We start from the raw sequence: 18,600 nt of genomic DNA, 5'->3' as shown, positions 1-18,600 counted from the left end.
AATTTTTCTTGGGCTGTTTGGTGATGGCGTTGTTATGATCGATAAAATATCGATATGTCTGGTCTTTGAACAACTAATAATTTTGCTTATTAATAATGATAACAAAGAGAACTCCATCTGGTTGAGAAGCTTAACAGTGTACAAATTTAGAAAAAAATTCAGCTCAATTATTGTGGGCTTGAGAAATGGACACAAGCAGGAAGCTTCCTCCAAATTACCAAATAAATTCTTCCCATAGGTATCTTGGATTTCCCTGGCACTGTGGGTTATACATCATAACCTGTAACAGCGGGAAAGCTGCAACATCACATGCAGGGACAGTTTATTTCCCCACTTCTTTTACATACAAAAAAAGGTAATGGTTGCAAAAGAAATTAGAAAAGCAATGAGACAGGTAAGTCAACTAAATCCCAAATTTTCAAATAATGACCTTTCATTCCTACTGTGACCCTATTTTAAGTGAAAGTCAAAATTGTGGCAGTAGAGATCATATAACTAGATTTGCTTTATACCAGAATTACAGAATTGAAGCTCCTTTGCCTTATGTAACACTTATTTTAGCTTATTTTTAACTGTGACTTGAAAGTCATTCTAGGAGCTCCTTAAGCTTTTTTTGTCAGTCTACTACAAAGGAAAATAAAGATGAAACTGCACCTCCTCTACATTGTGCTTAAACCAAGAGTGCCCCCGTGAGGATTTATATATATATATATATGTATGCATAGGAGTAGACAGCTTGAGGGTGACTGTTCAACTACAAGGGAAATTAAACTTAGTACTTTTTCCTACAAATGAGGCCGGCCCAGAAAGTTGGAAACAGTATTTCTACAGATTTTTTTATTAGGCTGATGTAGATCCAAAGAGGCCTTGTTCCTTCCAAACCTCTCTGTAATTTTGGCTAATCCTAAGACTACGTAACTGAAATGCGCACCTCCACAAAGCAATAAAAAAAGTCTACCAAATCTTAACAAAAATAACAGTGCTGGTTTGCAGTAAAGACCAACATAAAAAGGCTTTGATTCAAAGGATGAAAATGGGAAAAAAATTCTTCAGAAATAATGGCAGGTAAGAAAGGTTTCAGAAATAAACAAGATTTATTATGATATACGACATTACTAGCAGAAAAAGGCAAAAGTATGTTCAAACAAAAGTTCCCTGACACGGAAAAAGTATAAGAGGAACAGCATATGAGAAATTCTGAAAGTGTCATGTATAACATCTCATAAGAGAACTGCTGATTTGAAAATCAAAGAGTTGCTTCTGTTCCAGGGTGTGCCCACATAGGGGAATGGAACAAATTAATTGTACTGAGCTCAGTTACTGCTGATTGAAACTATCTGAATCCGTAGGATGCAGTCAGTGACTGGCATGATGTCACACAGCTGCTTCTGTACAAAGTGGGGGTTTGAAGGTGCAGTGAGCTAGTACTGCCTTTGATATCAATGCCTCAGAGCTGTAGTTTAGTTTGCACTCCTCCTGGTGCTTTACCACACAGCCTGCCTCCTGAGCAGCCCAGGCAGCTTGCTCTGGGATCTGCTGTCACCCTTAGAGCCTTGATGTCCTTTGTGCTTACAGGACTGGCATTAGACTCAAAGAGCCTTATGCAAGGGACTGGCTGAGCCCTGAGGAGCAGCAAGTGCTGGAATGGGGCCTGATAACCTCTCAGCCCTTTTATCTGCCAGCTCTTGACTCCTGTGCACACCCAAAGATGCAGACCTGCAGTTGAGATGCTGGTGATTATCTTGTGGCTGTACGCCATCAGCTTTACACTTCACTCACTGTGCACCTGAAAAAAAATAACCCTTGCCCTGTGTATCTCCAGTCACCTGCTCCTAACCAACTCAGCCTGTCAGGAACTGTCACCTTCTCTTTCCAAGCTCCCTGTCCTGACTTAGTGTCAGAGCTCCTCTGAACAGTGAAGGCCTGGCAGAAAAACCCACTTAATTCATTTGTACCTTTTGCACAACAACTTCCTTATCTCATTCCTTCATGTTGGTTCAGCTTCAGAGTTTGCTACTCTGAAAGTACTTCTTTTTCCCATCCCTTATTCCCTCTGGCATCCTGGATTTACAAATGAAAACCCTACCACAGAAAGTGTTCACCCAGCTAAACACTTTGTGAAGGTCAGTTTGAATCACTCCTATTACAGATTAATACACAACACCAAATGAGACCTTCTGGAGGCATTTTCCAAGTAAAAAGTATGCTGTTTCATCCCTACAAAAGCTTTCAGGACATATTTTTCTCATATAAAAGTATTCTGGCATAAAAATGCATACAAACAGCAAGGAGCCAGTAATATTAATACCAAATATGCTAAACTCTATTTATTTCAGCGAAAACCATGTGTATTTCTGCAGGAAACGTAAAATTGAATTTCAAGTACAGGAAATGCTCTATTACTACTCTGGCACCACAATGCAGAGCTGCTTTGTTGTTTGCTCTAAAATAGTAAACTAAGCCTGTCCAGCCAAGCAAAGTGTCAGGAAGGAGCCTTCTGATCCCTAGCTCCAAAATGGATCTGGCTGGTCTCTTGTCAGCTTTCCCAACCAGCACTTTTCCTACTTTATCTCAGTGAACACATTACCAGCATTAAGACTCCCAGCAGAGTCTTAAATGCAATTTCCAACCTCCCCCCGACCCTTGTCCTCCATCCAACTTCCCTCATGGTCTAAAGTCCTGCCAGGATTTCTGCCAAGAGTGCAGAAGCACGGATTAACTTCACCCCGTGAGCCTCAGAGCCCCGTTTGCCAGCCCACCACGGGCATATGCAAACCAGCAGAACTCCATAAAACCTTGCAGAGAAACATCAGGGCAAACACATCTGAACAGACACTGAGCTCTGAGGAAACAGTACCAGCAACTGGCTAAGAAAACATCGTAATCACCATCCCACCCCCAAAAAACCCAGCCCCAAGACAATATAACTCCAAGAGCCTTAACCACCAACAAACAAGGAGTGATAATCCTGGTCTGCCAAGATCCCCAAAGCTCCTTCATTTTGGGAACGGTGGTTTATCTCCAAGGCTGTCCAGTCAGCCTTTCTCCTCACAGGCTATTTAAAAAAAAAGGTCATGGCTGACTTCTGAACCCTTGAGCTGAAAGCACGGGGGACTTTTACTCCTCTCCAGAAAGTAGAACTAGGACTGGACAGAAAAAGACGGGGCAAAAAGCTTTGTACAGTGGTAACTTCATACTGTCCACCTTCCATTGTCAAACTAATTGAAATCACAATTTTTTGTACTACTCATTTCACCTCATTCCCAGTCTTTGTTCCCTACAAAATCTAACTAACCTGCTTGTTCACACCTTTGTAAAGACTGGTGACAAGTTTCATACACTTGATGTACTTGACAAGCTTTTCAAGGTTAAAAGCATGAGCAAGACATGCAGGGGGAAATAAGTCCTCTGCAATGACAGCCCCCAGCTCTGAGCTCCACTGTGAGGTAATCCATGACTGAGTCACAAAATAACCCACAGTTACACACAGCGTCATTTGATAATGAAAATTTTATAAAAGCATAGTTGCCAAATTGTTGTTTTTTTTAAATCATAACATTAAAGCACAAGTAAAAATCCCATAGTCCACAAATACACACTACGTAATAAATAACTCATGGTGCTTTCATAAAAATCAACTATTAAAAGTTACAGAGCTTAATGAAAACCGTGCATACACTGGAATCCTACAGTGTGTCCTCCAAGCAAGAACGGGAGCAGCCCTGCTTATGCTGCTATCATTTAGCCTGTTTATGAAGCTGTGAAAAGCTCCACTCTTTGTCTCACAGCTCTGGTTTTTATGCCTTCCTGAGGTCACACCTACTGGTGTGGCAGCTGTATCCAGATATACAGAGGGACACAGCTCAGCAGGGCCTGGCCACATCCAACACACCCCAGAGCTCTTCCTCTGTTGCAGACAGAGTCTCTGCTATGAGCCTGAGTAGATGGCACCCTAGAAAATAAAAAGGAAATAGCACAGCAAGAGGGAAGCAGCAGCACCACAGCAGCACCTCTGTTCTCCCCACTGCTGGCTGCTGTGGCAAAACCCCTTATTGATCAGTGTCCCTCAAACCTGCAAGTTGCTGGAAGGCCAGTTGCAGCAGTGAGAATTAATGGGGTGGAGTGAGGGGTCTGGAATTCCTGGGCTCTGTTCAGATCTCAGAACAAGTCACCCTGACACTCCTGTGTCACCCTGAACACGGGGCTCCATCACATTGAGCTGGCACAGCGAGTGCGTGAGCTGAGAGTGTGGAGTCCCTTCTGCACCTGGGAGCCAGATAACACACCCTGGAACATGGGATAAACTGCTGCTCTCCAGCAGATGTACTCTGCTAACCTAATTTGTGTAATTCTTTCAATATCCCACTTGCTACAAGTCATATACATCTGAAATCCATGAAACAGGACCAATGAGGTTCTGTACAAAGCACTTCCATATGTATCCCTATGGAAGTATTTCTTTCTTGTACATCCAATTGATTTTTCTGTTTCAGCAGTAGAAAGCACAGTTTCTGTGAGGCACTCCAGTGCATTGTTTTCCTTGGGACCAATACAATTAGCCAACGTTCTTGGGAGCAACTGAAACATGTGGGTAATAAAACTTAGAAACGCAAACTCCAGTTCTTCCCCAGAGCCCCCAGAACCAGCACTTTGTCTGTAAATGCCTTCTTGAAAGCCAAGCCCTGAGGTAACACTAAATGACTCAAACCAAATTCATGTCTCAAATAAATTCTCTCTTGCACTGTGCAGTCGAGGAAACTCCAAGGCTGGGCAGCCTTTAGATCTCTTCTACTCCCACTCCCCACACAGCCCCAGGTAACACTTCAGTAATCCTAATATTGAGGAGTCATTTTTAAGGGAAGTTCTACAAAGAAATTAAAAATGCATAATTCTCACAGTGGTAAAAACTGAAGAGAAAGAGAAACGTGTTTGTGTGTAGGAGTCTTTCTGCATAGCTTTCATGATTCTTGGCTGAAGGTGTTAGAAGCTGGACTTTTTGTAGAAAGTCTCCTAAGCTCAGAAATAAAGATCTTTCCCCAAAGTCAATACACAACTGAAGGTTATATTTTTTCTTTTTTACCTATTATTATCATGGATTTGTGGCAACCATGTTCCATGACCTTTCTCCCACACTTATTCTGCAATGAATAAAATGCCCATGCATCTGGCAATTTATTATTTTACTATTTCTAACCATCTCATACCCTTATTGATACCATTTCATCCTTTTTCTTTTTCCTTTTTTAACCTGCTTATGGCTGCAGAACTCCATGCCAGAAGAGATTAGAATAACAAAACTTACAGGCTTCAGATCAAACCACAGGCTTCACCTTGCTGTAGTTCATCTTCCATCAATAACAATCAGCTGAAATTGGACAGAAAAATCTAAACTGTTACAAGGCTTTTTGGAATTCAAGAGGTGCAGACACCACAGGAAAAAAAAAAACAATGGTAAAAGCACTGTAGCAATTACTAAAACACCAGGTCAATGTGTGTGGAGAAAATCCCTATGAAAAGTGTATATGAGAATGAATCCTATTGTTGCTAAATAAACAACAAAATTTGCTTCAGGAAAATATATGAAATCAGGTGTATGGATAGCCTTTCGGATAAATGTGTGGGTAAAATATGCATGGTTTGTGGCAAGTATATAAATGAAAAAAAAATCTAAAAAAGAGAGGAAATAATATTCTTGTTGTTCTAGTGTCTTTTTTCACAAGCTATAAAGAGAAAGCATTAGATGTTGGACACTTGAGATGCTTTTAAGATTAGATAATTTAGCTAAGAAGTATTATTATAGAAAAGGCAATGGCATATGCTTATTATTAGATAATTATATTTGGAATGGCCTTTCAGGCAGAATGGATTCTGTGAAACAGCCTTACATTTGTATAAAACCTTCAAGTCACAAGAGAAAAGAACAGTTTTATAAAATGAAAGAAAATGACCTAAATAGGAAGATCAGTAGAAGTTCCAGCAGGAGCTCAACATCCCAGAGGGGAGGAAAATGAACATAACTCACAATTCCTTACTTGACTTTAGGCACTTCTTCAATGTGTCTGCATTGCTCAGAACCAATTTCTCTCCTAGTTCAGCCTTGACTAAAGTACAGTGAAGTCCCTGAAGTATAACATATTTAACCAAAAACTCTCCACAATAAATTGTTGCCAATAAGACTGAAGTGATTAGTGTTTTAATTTTCAATCTTTTATACAGAAGTCACATTTAATTCTGTCTACTGGACTGAAAGAAAAGGCCTTTGCACCACAGGTTTTCAGAAGCTTGAGCTCAGTGTTCTCTTTGAGGTCAGATTTATAAAAAAAAAATCCCTCCCAAACTAAAATTTGTAAAAACAAACTGGAAGAGTTGCATTTAGTTTACTAAAGTAATAATATTTATAGCTGTTGCAGTAGTAAGACTATTACAAACTAGGTGGATGGGAGAATTCAAGCCTAAACAAAAGAGTAAATAAAAATAGTACTGTTTAACTGTTAATCTGATAATTGCACTTTTGCCAGAATCCTTTAAATTGCTCAAAAGCTACAAAATTATCCACATTGAAGAAATTAGGAGTGATGTAAAAACCACCTCTGCCAATAGCTAAGAAGCTCATCTGCCTCCCTCTTTATAAATAGATAAAGAAATTTATAAATTCAGCAACAGATCAAAAATGGCATTAAGCAAAAAGAAGTCAGATATTCTCAAGATTCTGGAAGTTCAAACTTTATTATTGTGCTTGTGAGTGGAACCCACTGGATGTAAAGAGCGTTGGATACTGACATAAAGAATGCAGTGGAACGCAGAGACTGGAAAGGCATGACAAAATTTGCCTGTCAGTGTGTGAGTGTGTATATATATACACACATATATATATAAATATATTTGTATTTATGTCAAAATGTCTGAAGTAGAAACTTGCTCAGAGCAGACAGAAGATCAAGCAATAAATGCATTTAGTGACTCAGATAAGGGAGCATTTCCTGCTCCATCTTTTGTATTGTTAACAACTAAACCACCAACTCCAGTTTTCCCTTGACATCTATGGACAGAACATGATCACATCAGGCAGTTTCCTGTGAGGTCATAAAACAGATTTGATTACAGAGGACAGAATTTCCTCATACTCATTACTGCAGCAATTTTTCTTGTAACTGTGATGAAATGCTTTAACTTTTTATGCAGCAAATAGGAAGTGAATATCCTGCCATACTGCTGATGCTCTCAGACCACAAAACTGGCTGTAGAAATGGAAGCACTGATGGTGAAAAAAGTGGCCTGCAAAAAGAAAATTTGAAGTTTTTCCAGTGCAGATTCTTATTTAAATGATGCTCATGTACTTCTCTGCAGTTCTGAGAGCATAGAATTGTTACCTTTGAGAAAAAATAATGAGAAAATAAATTAGCATTCACCCAGCACTGAAACTTTGTGCAGGTAAGATCTCATTAATGGCTACAAGAGCTCTTGAGCAAGACCAAGCCCAATCCTGATGCAACGAACTGGAATTGCCACTGTTTGTCATCATAAAAATCTTTCAAAAAGGATGAAGAGGTTATTTTTGGGTTTGGTGGGGTTTTGGGGGGTTTGTTTTTTGGGTTTTTGGGTTTTTTTTTACTTACCAGTGACATGTACCAGTAAGGCAAGCAATCATCCAGTATTAGGAAGAACATACATTTAAACTTTGGGAAAAACTTTTCAGTGTGTCAGCAGTGTAAAAGATGAGAACAGTGAGAGAAATTACCTTAATTTTAGTGGAGAAAAGGAATATACTACAACCACCAGCCCTAAGAAATACCCAAATGATAAAGCGTTAATGTAACCCTTTTTACCCATTGCCTTGTAAATTATTTCCTAATTCCAAACTGTAGGGTTTTTGCAGTATTACTAAGTTACAAATTATCCGTGTTCTTATGAAGGCCTGATGAGCTATTAACATTAGAATTAGAGCACCACCTTCAACAACTAACAAGGAACATGTTTGCTCCACAATGTCACTGCATTCTGCACATGATAAAATAGGGGACAACAGGAATTTTCCATCATCTGGGATAGGTTTTTAATAAAATTAAAATATGTAAGCCCAACCTGGACTGTACTGTGAAAGTGTGAGTGAGAGGCGCTAGAACAAGTGGGGATCTCCGGAGGGCACAGGGCCAGTGCAAGGCGGCTTCTCAGGGCTGTGTCCCTCCTATCCCGGCTATCCCCAAGCAGAGGGAAGCTGGGCTGAACCGCCTGTTCCCGTGATCCATTTCCCTCAACACTGGCGACTAACAATCACCGTAGGTGCTAATTTCTTCTCTTTCCATTGTTGTGCAGGACCCGCGCGTCAGGCAGCCGGGGATGCTGCGGCCGCTGCCAGCCGCCCTCCCCCTGCTCCCCGCCCGCTGCTCCTGCGCCAGCTGCACCCGACAGCCCCGCTTCCCGCCCCACCGCGATTCCCGGGAATTCCGTGAGGGCGGCCCCTGGCCCGCAGGACCCGCCCCGTGACGCCGGTTGCCATAGCGGCCGCGCCGCTGGCCATGGCGGCCGAGGAGGAGGACGACGTGGAGTGGGTGGTGGACACCATCGCCGGCTTCCTGCGGGGGCCCGCCTGGTCCATCCCCATCCTGGAGTTCATGGAGCACAACTGCGAGGGTGAGCGGGGGCGCCGGGCGGGGCAGGGCGGGTGCCCCGAGGCCACGGGCGGGGCCTGTCCCGGGCGCGGGGTGGCCCTGCGGCCCCCAGAGTTGTGCGGGAGCGCCCACTCGGCTGCGATCCCCGCCGGGCGCTCCCCGGGGCCCGCGGTGTTCCTCGGGCGAGCCGTGTGTCAGGAGGTGCCATTTGCATCCATTTGCTCGTCCTGGGATTATGGCGTGAGCTTACGGTTGACACCGAGCGAGCGCTGCACCCTGCGGCGCCTCGGACCCCTGCACGGCCTCCAAAGCTCTCCCAGAGCCGGGAGTTTACCTTAGGAAATTGGTCTGGACAACCGAAAGCACCATCCGGTCAGTCCGACAGAGGAGAAGAAGGCTCAAAGTTAAATTCCTTCAATTACGTGAATATTGTCAGTTAAGAGATGAAAATCCCTGAGTTTTAGTAGCTCGCAAAAATGACAGTCAAAACTGTCAGTGACTACCGGCAATGTTTTGTAGGTAATCCTGTGGGTGCGTTTAGCTCGGAAGTAACTCCAGTTCAAACTTCCATTTCTTCCTTTATCTTCTTGAGATAATCGAGGCATAATTTGGGGAGTAGGCTGGGTAAAGTGGAAGTACATGCAGTGAGGAGGGGCCAGGATTGCCCTATAGCCAGGGAGGGCCTGTGCAGGTTTGTATCTGCAGAGGGGGAAGGAAGAAATAGACTTTCTGATGCAGAGATTTGGCTAAATTACCTCTGCTAACAGAACAACTTCTGCTGCCAAAAAACACCTGGATCCTTACAGTAGCAATGTAATGACAATTTGGGCAGGTCTGAAAGCAGTGCCTAAACCCTTTGGAAAAAAAAAGACAGCTTTTGTTTGTGATTCTTGAAAAAAAATTGCATCTCAGTTTCTCCCTGAATCGTTTCTACCCCCACCAAACTTTGCATGAGGCATGATTGTCATGAGTCTGTATGCCTTTCCCTCTTAAAACTGGGAAAAGAGGAAGGGAAAGCTCCTGGAATCTTCACAGCTAGGAAGGGCTAGAGAAACCTAGACTGGAAGCTTTGTCCTGGGAAGTCTGCCTAAACTTGGGGTGGGCCTAATATTCTGGTTATCTTGAAAAGGTTTAGCTATCAAGGGAATTGATTTATCCCTCTCAGGAGCAATGATCCCTTCTCCTTAGAAGGTTGAGGGGAATTTACTGACAGTAAGAAGATTTGTGGAACCGCTGTAAATTTCCACCTAGTGTGAGGCAGGCTCGTGGTGGTCACTTCCTGCTGTGCTGATTCCACGGCTGGTTTTGTATTGACATACTTTGTCAGGACAGAGTCCTTTGCGTTCCCAAAACATTTGATCTTTGGGCTGGACAAGCAAATTAGCAACACTTTGATTAACTGACAATAATTTGTGACTCCTCAAAAATACAATTTGGATTTTGGTAATTAGTATGTGAGGAATCCATTTTAGAACTGTAGTTACTGCGGCCAAGTCCTCGCACTTCAACTTGTAAACTTATTGTAATGTTTTTCTATCTGTTAGTAAGTGTTTGCTTTCTCTCTCTCCCTCTTTCTGGGAAATTGATTCATTTTTTATAGCTTGATTAATTTCCTTTTACATCAAACTGAAATTAAATAGACGGGTGTGTATCATCCCATTTGAGGGGTCCTAGCCAAGACTTTGAGTTTTAACAAGAAGATTATGAGTGTCTCCCAGGACATCTGTGTCCCCTGGCGTATCTTCATACTGTGGTTCTTCAGATTTTTATTCCTGTTGGGTGACCAAAGACTGTGCCAAAACCTTAAGGAGTAATGACTATGTGATTCAGAAGCCGTGACTCAAGAAAATCCAAGGTCTCTGTTCCAAGTATTCCTTAAAGCCACTTAGCTGAGAGGAGATGCTGACTGCAGCTTGCTTTACTTGGCACTGAACTTCATCCTGTTGTGTCCCAAGCCCGAGGACAGAGTGTGCCAGCTTCCCACTCTGCTCTGCAGAAGGAACATCCCCTTGTCAGTGCCAGGCTAGCTGTCACCGAGGGGTGACATCCCTGTGCTTGGGATCCCCAGGGCAGGTAGGGTGAGGAAAAAAGGGACAAAGAAGCCAAGGTGAAAGTTGGGGTCTGCAATAGCTGGGAGCAATCCCTAGCTAGGAGGAGACAACAGAGGCTGTCAAGTGTCTTCACTCTCCAGAGTTTAGTGATATGGTAGTTGAATAGAACTGATATCTATAATAACTTCCCTACCATTTGAATTTAATCCTAGATATTTATAAGCCTTTTATTTTAATTTCTTCATTAAAAATTTTGGCTTGTGCAAAACCCACAAGCAGTGTTGGTTTTCCAAAGTATGATTAAAAACCAGATTTTCCTCTGCTTTTGGGGGACCTGAAATGTGTCATTGGATTTCTGTCATTGCACTTCTGTGTTAGAAAGTGATGCTGCTTTAGGAAGTGCCACCTCAGCTCACACTGTGTCCAAGTCTGGAGTGATGTGGCCTCAGGGCTGTCACAGCTGGGAAAGATATTGAATGCCTTCAAAAAGTCACTCTGAATTTGTGTGAAGGTTGTACTGGTTCCACAGGCATCACCACCATCAGAGATGTCACATGTACATGAAGAATAAATCACACTCATTCACCAATTTAAGCAGAATTCTCATTCTTCAAATGACTTCAAAGGATGTTCCTGGCAAGTGACTTGTCCAAGTGACTAATCTTGAAGGGGATCGAGTAAGACTTATTTCTAAGCCTTTGCTTTAATTGCCAGGTTTTACATTACCTCTCTTAGTTGTTGGCATGAAAAAAATGTAAATTACCACCCTCCCGCAACCCTTAGTTTTCAGTTCCTGTTATTCTCTGCTTCTTCCACATATTCTGTAGCATAGAGATCATGAGCTTGAGTAGTTCCAGTCACGGATTTTGATATGAATTTACATGAATATTATTAATATGGACTTTAGTATAGGAATGTCCATTTTCCATAAATCACATAGATTTAATTAAAATATCACTTAACTGCACCACATTTCCGCTTTGGGTTTATCTGGTTTTGCAGGCAGGGACTCATTTTCCTCTATCACTTGGCTTCTCACTACGTGAATGACATTTAAAAAATGGTTTAAGTCATTAATAAATACATCTTCCATGTAAATACATGGAGAGTGAGAAATTTCCTGCCTGATGTGTCATCTGCCACCATAGAACAACCTTACACAGAATCATAGGGGGTAGTTCTTATATTAAAATTTACCTTTTAATGAATGTATCTGCTGAATCCTCTACTTGCTTACAAGTCTACTATGAAGATACATTTTTCCAATATTAAATGATGCAGCTTAATTACTTTGAATTATCAAAAGCACACACTTAGCCTGAGTGTGTGGAAAAACACAGGACTTTTATAAATCATGGCCTATATTTTCATTGATTAAATATATTACCCTGTAAAGGTTAATCTTGCTGTTTAGGGTGTAAGTTAATTTGTGGTGGTTTGTACACTGACTGCAAAATGTTTCTTCTTCCCCCTCCTCAGTTTTTGATGATGAAGAAGAAAGCAAGTTGTCTTACACAGAAATTTATCAGGAGTACCAAGCTCTGGTGAGCATTATTCACTATCTGTGGTAAATTTCTAAGCAAAAGAATTTAAAATGTTAAATGAGTATTTAGATGAACTTCTAATTGGGTTATTATTATTTAGTATTTTCCACGTGTTATTTAGAAATCCTGTGAATTGTAGTTGTCATACGCATTTATATGCCTAAAGACCAGCTACATAGAAAAGAAACTGTGACACAGTCATAGTTCCTAGGCTGTTTTACATATTCATCATTAAAATTAATATATCCACAACCTTCAAGATTGTATTTATAAGCTTGATAATGTTATTTTCTGTCAAGTGAAAATGACAACCAGCAGGATGTCTGAGAACACTCACAACTTGTATTTTGTTCATCAATGAGTCTAGGAAATCTTTTGAATTATCTTTTATCAGAAAGTTATTTTCTCTATTATCAGAAAAAATGACAGATTTTTGAAGCTTAAATACCTATAAAATAGTACATGCAGATTTCTAACACTTTCTGTAATGAGGCTGAGAAATACATGATATTAAAAAGCTTTGATTGAATAAATAGAAACCAACATTCATTTCTGCTCTAACCCTAAAGGCTTTCAGGCACAGACTGGCAAAAAGCCTTTTACCTTCATGAAAAAAACATGAGGAATACTAGCCAGGAGTCTGGGGAAAAGGTACACGAGTGAGAGTCCTGGAAACTGGAGAAGATAAGTTAAGGAGTCATCAAATTTAGCAATAAAAATGCTCATTTTGAGCAGTTCATGAAAGCAAATAAAGCTTGAAATCAGAAAAGTCAGTTATGCTATTGTAGTGATTTTCCTTTGAGTTTATAAACCACATCAGCAGAAAAGAATAGACAATCATGACAAAAATTCCTCTGATTCTCAGGGAAAAAACCTTAGAAGGTAAGGCTTATACTTTCTTACAGGTGGAGAGATTACTAGAGGACTACCTTAAAGAAGTTGGAATTAATGAGGAGAAATTTCAAGAAGCTTTTTCTTCTCCTCTTGCAAAGACCCACACCTCCCAGGTATTTGCCTTCATTAAGGAATGTATGGATTTCATTCTTAGCTTGTTTTTTTCCCTAACACAGCTGGCAGGAGATGAAACTTGGAAAAGTTTTCATGGTGAAACTGTAATTTTCAATTGAACTGCAGCTGTAAACTTACACTGGGAAACCCAATTTTGTCATAATATAATATTGTCATAATGTTACTGCAGACATGTTGATCTAAAGACATAACCCACCAAGTTATTTTCCTGGCCATGAGCTCTTCTTGTATATCTGGAAAAACAGATAGGAGAATGAAATATAATTATTAAAAACATGCTCCCCAGAATTGAAAAATCCAGCTAATTTCAAACAGACTGAGCTGGTTAGGATTTCTGTGGGGGTTTAATTTTGTGCATATCTTTCCTCCCATAGGCCATTCTGCAAACAGTGTTGGCAGCAGAAGATTTTAGACTATTTAAAAAAATGATGGTACAGAAAAATATTGAAATGCAACTGCAAGCGATTCGAATCATCAAAGAAAGAAATGGTGAGAAGTGGTGAATATGGGGGTTCTCTGAAGGTTTTTAGTGTTCTTTTGATGACTCTTTAAGCCATTCATAAATGAGTGTGGAATGCTGGTTCTGTTCCAGTTCAAGTTACAGGAAAACCAGTTGATGATACTGGGACAGGAATTTCATTACTTAGTCCTTGGTTTGCGCTCTTGGTATCAGCTGTCTGTACTGTTAATGGATATTTCAGGTCTGTTTGTCTGAATTTCTCTGTGAAACTCGACTGAGTTTTCTGTTAGAGAATTTTGATGACATTTCTGAGTTAAGGCAGTTAGAGCAGTTCCTCAAAAGGAGCAATATCAATAGCTGGAATTCTGCTCCCTGCATGGCAAGGATGTTGTAGTGTCTGCTGTGCTTACTGTGCAATTCACACTGAAAAATCCATTCAGGAAGCACAAGTTAAGGCCTTCATCATGTTCATACATGCATGAAAAAGAAGATGAAGAGAAAATAATCCACACCCAACTTTACTGCTCTGTTGATGCTTCTAAAAGGATTTTAATCCCACTCCTTCCTTCTATGTCTTTCGTTTTACTTTCTTCTTACTGTATGAGTGTTTTTCAGAGAATAATTTTTAAATTTCACCTTTCATATAACAGCTACTTTTGGGAGTGGTTCAGGTGGCCATGGCTGAATTGCAGCCTACAGGAAATGCCACATAATGGTCAATACAGAATTTGGCTTAACCTTTGAGGTCAAAACTTTCATTGCCAGAAATCTTTGCCTTTTTCCTAACAGGATTTTGGACGTTTTCCTCTAGGATCTTTTTGGAAACAGTTTACATGGCTTTGGTTTTGTGAGTGTGATTTTCTTTTCTTTGGGTTTTTTAAAAAATTTTCTTTTCTTCTCTGCCAACTGGAGCACACAATAATTTTCCTTAGAATAATGAATAATTTTTTTTTTCCAGGTATATTGCCTGAGTGTTTGACAGAGGGTTCTGATGTATTCAGTGAAATTGAACAGGAAGAAATGAAAATACTCAGGGATGTTCTAAGGTAAAAAATCAATCTGTCCCACTTTGTATGTTATTTTAAAATACAGGTCTGTAGGACCTGACTCTTCCAGCCTTTTCCAGGAAACTGCTGTCATCTTACAGATAATGGGAATACTCTTGTCAACATCCAACCTGAGGGGAAAATGGGTGGTGCTGGGCAGTGGGTGTGTTCAGGAATATTGAAATAGTGAGTGAGAACTGTTGCTGTGATCTGAGATGGGTGAGACCAGTACAACTTATGCAGATTCTCCCCTAATCCCAGTTCACGGACACATAATAAAATATTAGGAGATGAGTCCATCCAGGTTATATTAGATAATGCTATTTTCCCTCTGGATTCTGGGAATACTGGGAATACTTCCCTTCCTGTCTTTAAATTAGCAAATTAAATAAAGGGATAGGTAAGTCCTTGAAATTCTTACACAATTATTTTAGCACAAAGGTAGTTGAGGACAGTGGGCTCTTGTGTGTTTATCCCAATTATTTATTTCTGTTATGACTTAAGTAATGGAAATATTTTAGATACTGACAAATTCACATTACCTTGTAATTCCTTTGATACTCCTCAAATATTTAAGCAGTGTTAAATTTCCCTGAAAATCACTACCACTAAATGAGTTTTGAGTATTTACTCATGTTTATTGTTACAGAAAATCTAAGGAAGAGTATGAAATAGAGCAAGAGAGAAAAAGGACTGAAGAAGTGAGTGTCTTACGTTTGTATGTGAATTATGGGGATGATTAAGAAATCCCCTGATATTCTGTCCTGGCTACCCCTAGATCCCTTCCAGGCCATGTGTTCCATCAATGCAGTAACCCATAAGAAGCACATTCCCTGCTCAGCACCTGAATCCTCAAATCCTGCTAATGGGTGTCAGCCTTTCAGATCCAGAGAGCAGCTGAATTGCTGATATTGTCAGGATCAAAGAGCCTTCAAAGTGTAAGCTGCTTGGAGGTGACAGCACTCATAATCCCGCAGGAATTACCTTCTGGATGACTGGATAAGTAGTGTAGTTATTAATTAAGTGTTCACAAGACAGAACTAATCACCAGGACCCAGAAATCCTCTGCAAGAGACTATCCCTTGGTGTCCATCAGAGTAAACCACAGAGAAAGGAAACTGAATGGAAATGGGGACTGTCCAAATTGTGGAATCATGACAATAAACCTTGCCTTGACTGGGAAAACAGGCAGGTTTTATCCAAATCTCTATAGACCACCAAGAATATCAATATTCTTGATAAACAAGCCAGATTTCAGAGCCCCCAGTCAAGTTCTCTGGCTCCCTGGCCAGAGAAAGTGATAGTGTTCAGTGATACATTTTTTGTTAAAAGAGTGTTTCAACACAAAATAATTTCATATTTTAATGAATGGTGTGGGGCAGAAATTCTGAGCGAAGGGTTGGATTGTCTGTAGTGTAAACAATGCAGTTTTAATTGGAAGTTCTTCTGGGAGATTCCTTTGTGTGGACAGTTCAGTACCTGAGGTACAGTGTCAGGAAATGTAACACTTGGGTTTATTTGTTTTCTAATTCAAGGCACATGCTAAACTCAAAGCTTCAGATGTTACCCACAATATTCCAGGAGATTCAAGAGAAGCTGTAAAAGTTAAGGAATTCACTGAGAGAGCTGAGGATTCTGAAGAAACTACAAAATGCCCATTAGGTAATTTTAGGGGGAGTGCAGTGCTGAGTGGGCAACATGATGTTGGTTTTAAATGATTCAAGAGTCCACTTGTATCAAGATTTTAAGAACTTGGCTGGATAACACTGTGAGTAAAGTGTATTTGCCCTTCAGGAATGCCTTCCAACATGAGATGTTTTACTATTCCATGATGTTCTGTTCTGATGGATTATTTTTATCCCATGTATTTTTATTCTTTCTAATTGTTTTCTATGTAAAATTATTTAGAAGCATCTCATAAATCTACAAAAGAAGACCCCAAACCAGTTTGCCCAGTACAAAAAGGAACTGAAAACTTACCCCAGCCCTCTTGTACCAAGGGGAAAGAAGACACTAAGAAAAGGTCTGCTGGGAAAGGTTCAGAGAACACAGTGCAAAAAGCTGGGGTAAAAGGACCAGTAAGTTAAAAACAAATTTTAAAAAAGCCAAACATAGAACTAGAATGCAAAAAGAGAAGATTACATGTAGAATATGTATCTAAAATACTATTATATTTAAATACAGAATTTCTGTTATTATAATCAGGTGGATTTAGGTTATTTTGTTTTTTAAAAAACAAATATGTAAACACTCCTTCATGTTATTCACAGTTTAATTAGCATAAAGTTCAGCTTATGATTTCTGGTTTCAGAGTAGAATTCAGCATTCAGTCCTTTGGTAATTTCTTAGGAGACAGCTCTGACTTGAAGCCTCAACTTGGATTTGTTTTCACCTGGTAATTTTGGAAACAAATAGGATGTAAATGTGCTTTCTTGCACAGGACATTGATACAAAAGAATTGATTTCAAAATTTTAATTTTTTTTTCCCCAGGATTTATCAGAAACTGAAAAGCAGCAGCTGAAGCAACGTGAGGATTACCTAAAGAAAAAACGAGACCTGTTGCTGGCTACGAAGCAAGAGTCAAAAAATAATGTACCACCACCCAACACTGATCAGGAGGAGGAGGAACCCCCTCCCAAAGAGGTGAAGCACTTTCATATAAACCCACAGGTGCTTTCACTGCAGGTGTCCATGCTGCTGCTGAAGAGTGGGAATGGGTTAAAAAGAACAAGGGGGGAAATATTTCCAAGTTACTGCTTTTGCAGAAGCTTTGGGCTGGAAGTTTCAGTGATGAAGTTGGCATTGGTTGGCTTCAGCATCATCAAACCCTCCTGATTAACTTCAGTTTATGAATGGATAAAATGCCAGTTTGCTCCTAGTCTGTGACCTATTGTTTGGGCTCCTCAAATCTCAGGGATTTTCTTTTTCTTTTGCAAATGCGTGAAAACTCTCTCAAAAAGATGGAAATACTATAAGATCTTAAACCCTTCTTACATTACAAAACAATGTAGTTAGTAACTATTCTGTTTCAAACCCAAAAATCACTACTCTCCTTTATAGAGCAAGTACTTAAGGGTGTGAACTAAAGTCCAAAGACTTTCTATTGCCTCAAAGATTTTTCACAGTTGCTGTGCATTTTATTATGCTCAGAAGGTGCTCCAAATCCTGGTGACTGGGGAGCTTTCAGGACAATTGCTCAGCAGGAGCTGAAGTTGGGGCTCACAAAACACAGATCAGGGCAGTGGGAGAGGGCAGGGTGGTGGCAGGAGCCCCATCCATCCCTCTGATCCATGGTGGGGCTGATGGTTGTTCATTGCAGTGTTGTTTTCACTCTGTTTTTAGAAAATGTCAGAAGAGAAGCAAAGGCTGCTTCAGAAGAGGAAGATGCTTGCAGAAAAGCTAAAAGAAGAAGTAATTAATAAGCGGTAGTTTTAAGAGGCTCATTGCTGACGCCAAGAACAGAAAGATGTTTTAGAATAAATTATCAGTAAGTGAAGGGATTTCCAATCTTGCACTGGGATTTATAGAACTTTCAGTCAAGCAGCTCAGTACCTGGTAACTCCCTATTGCAAATGCCACTTAAACACACCATGAACGCTCATTTTCCAGAATGCTGGAAACTCCCTGACTGTCCCGCAGCGAGGCTGTGCCATCACAGCAGAGCACAGCCCTGCTCCAGCCCTGAGCGCAGAGGCACCGATGGAGAGCTGGGAAAGGAATTCCTGTGGCAACAGCTCCGAGCTCAACATTGGAACTTTTTCATTTCAACAGTGCAGAACATGGTTCCTTTCATTAGTCCATTATAAACAAATGGCTCTTTTTCAGCTGGGCAGTGTAATAAAGTCTGGTTTCACAAGGAA

At 40.5% G+C, this 18,600-nt stretch overlaps 1 protein-coding gene across 3 annotated transcripts; it reads left to right on the top strand.

The window, feature by feature from the left end:
- The first annotated feature begins 8,099 nt into the window (after positions 1 to 8,099).
- Positions 8,100 to 18,600, top strand: CFAP36 (cilia and flagella associated protein 36). 3 transcript variants are annotated; one of them, XR_008429751.1, is made up of 11 exons: positions 8,104 to 8,631; positions 12,140 to 12,204; positions 13,110 to 13,211; positions 13,608 to 13,722; positions 14,652 to 14,739; positions 15,389 to 15,440; positions 16,275 to 16,401; positions 16,648 to 16,817; positions 17,231 to 17,383; positions 18,083 to 18,227; positions 18,350 to 18,600. XR_008429751.1 is itself a non-coding variant. In XM_053937217.1 (10 exons), exons 1-10 carry the CDS (start codon positions 8,517 to 8,519, stop codon positions 18,167 to 18,169), a joined length of 1,074 nt encoding a protein of 357 aa, XP_053793192.1. In that variant the 5' UTR covers positions 8,105 to 8,516; the 3' UTR covers positions 18,170 to 18,600. The 3 variants fall into 3 exon arrangements, 1 of the variants encoding a protein (XP_053793192.1); XR_008429752.1 differs by lacking the exons at positions 18,083 to 18,227; positions 18,350 to 18,600 and adding an exon at positions 17,051 to 17,134 and having other exon boundaries at positions 8,100 to 8,631; positions 17,231 to 17,318; XM_053937217.1 differs by having other exon boundaries at positions 8,105 to 8,631; positions 18,083 to 18,600.

Source organism: Vidua chalybeata, chromosome 3, assembly GCF_026979565.1.
Source record: "Vidua chalybeata isolate OUT-0048 chromosome 3, bVidCha1 merged haplotype, whole genome shotgun sequence".
Classification (NCBI taxonomy): Eukaryota; Metazoa; Chordata; class Aves; order Passeriformes; family Viduidae; genus Vidua; species Vidua chalybeata.
Note: the sequence above shows the minus strand (reverse complement) of the source record. Positions and strands in the feature narration are given on the sequence as shown.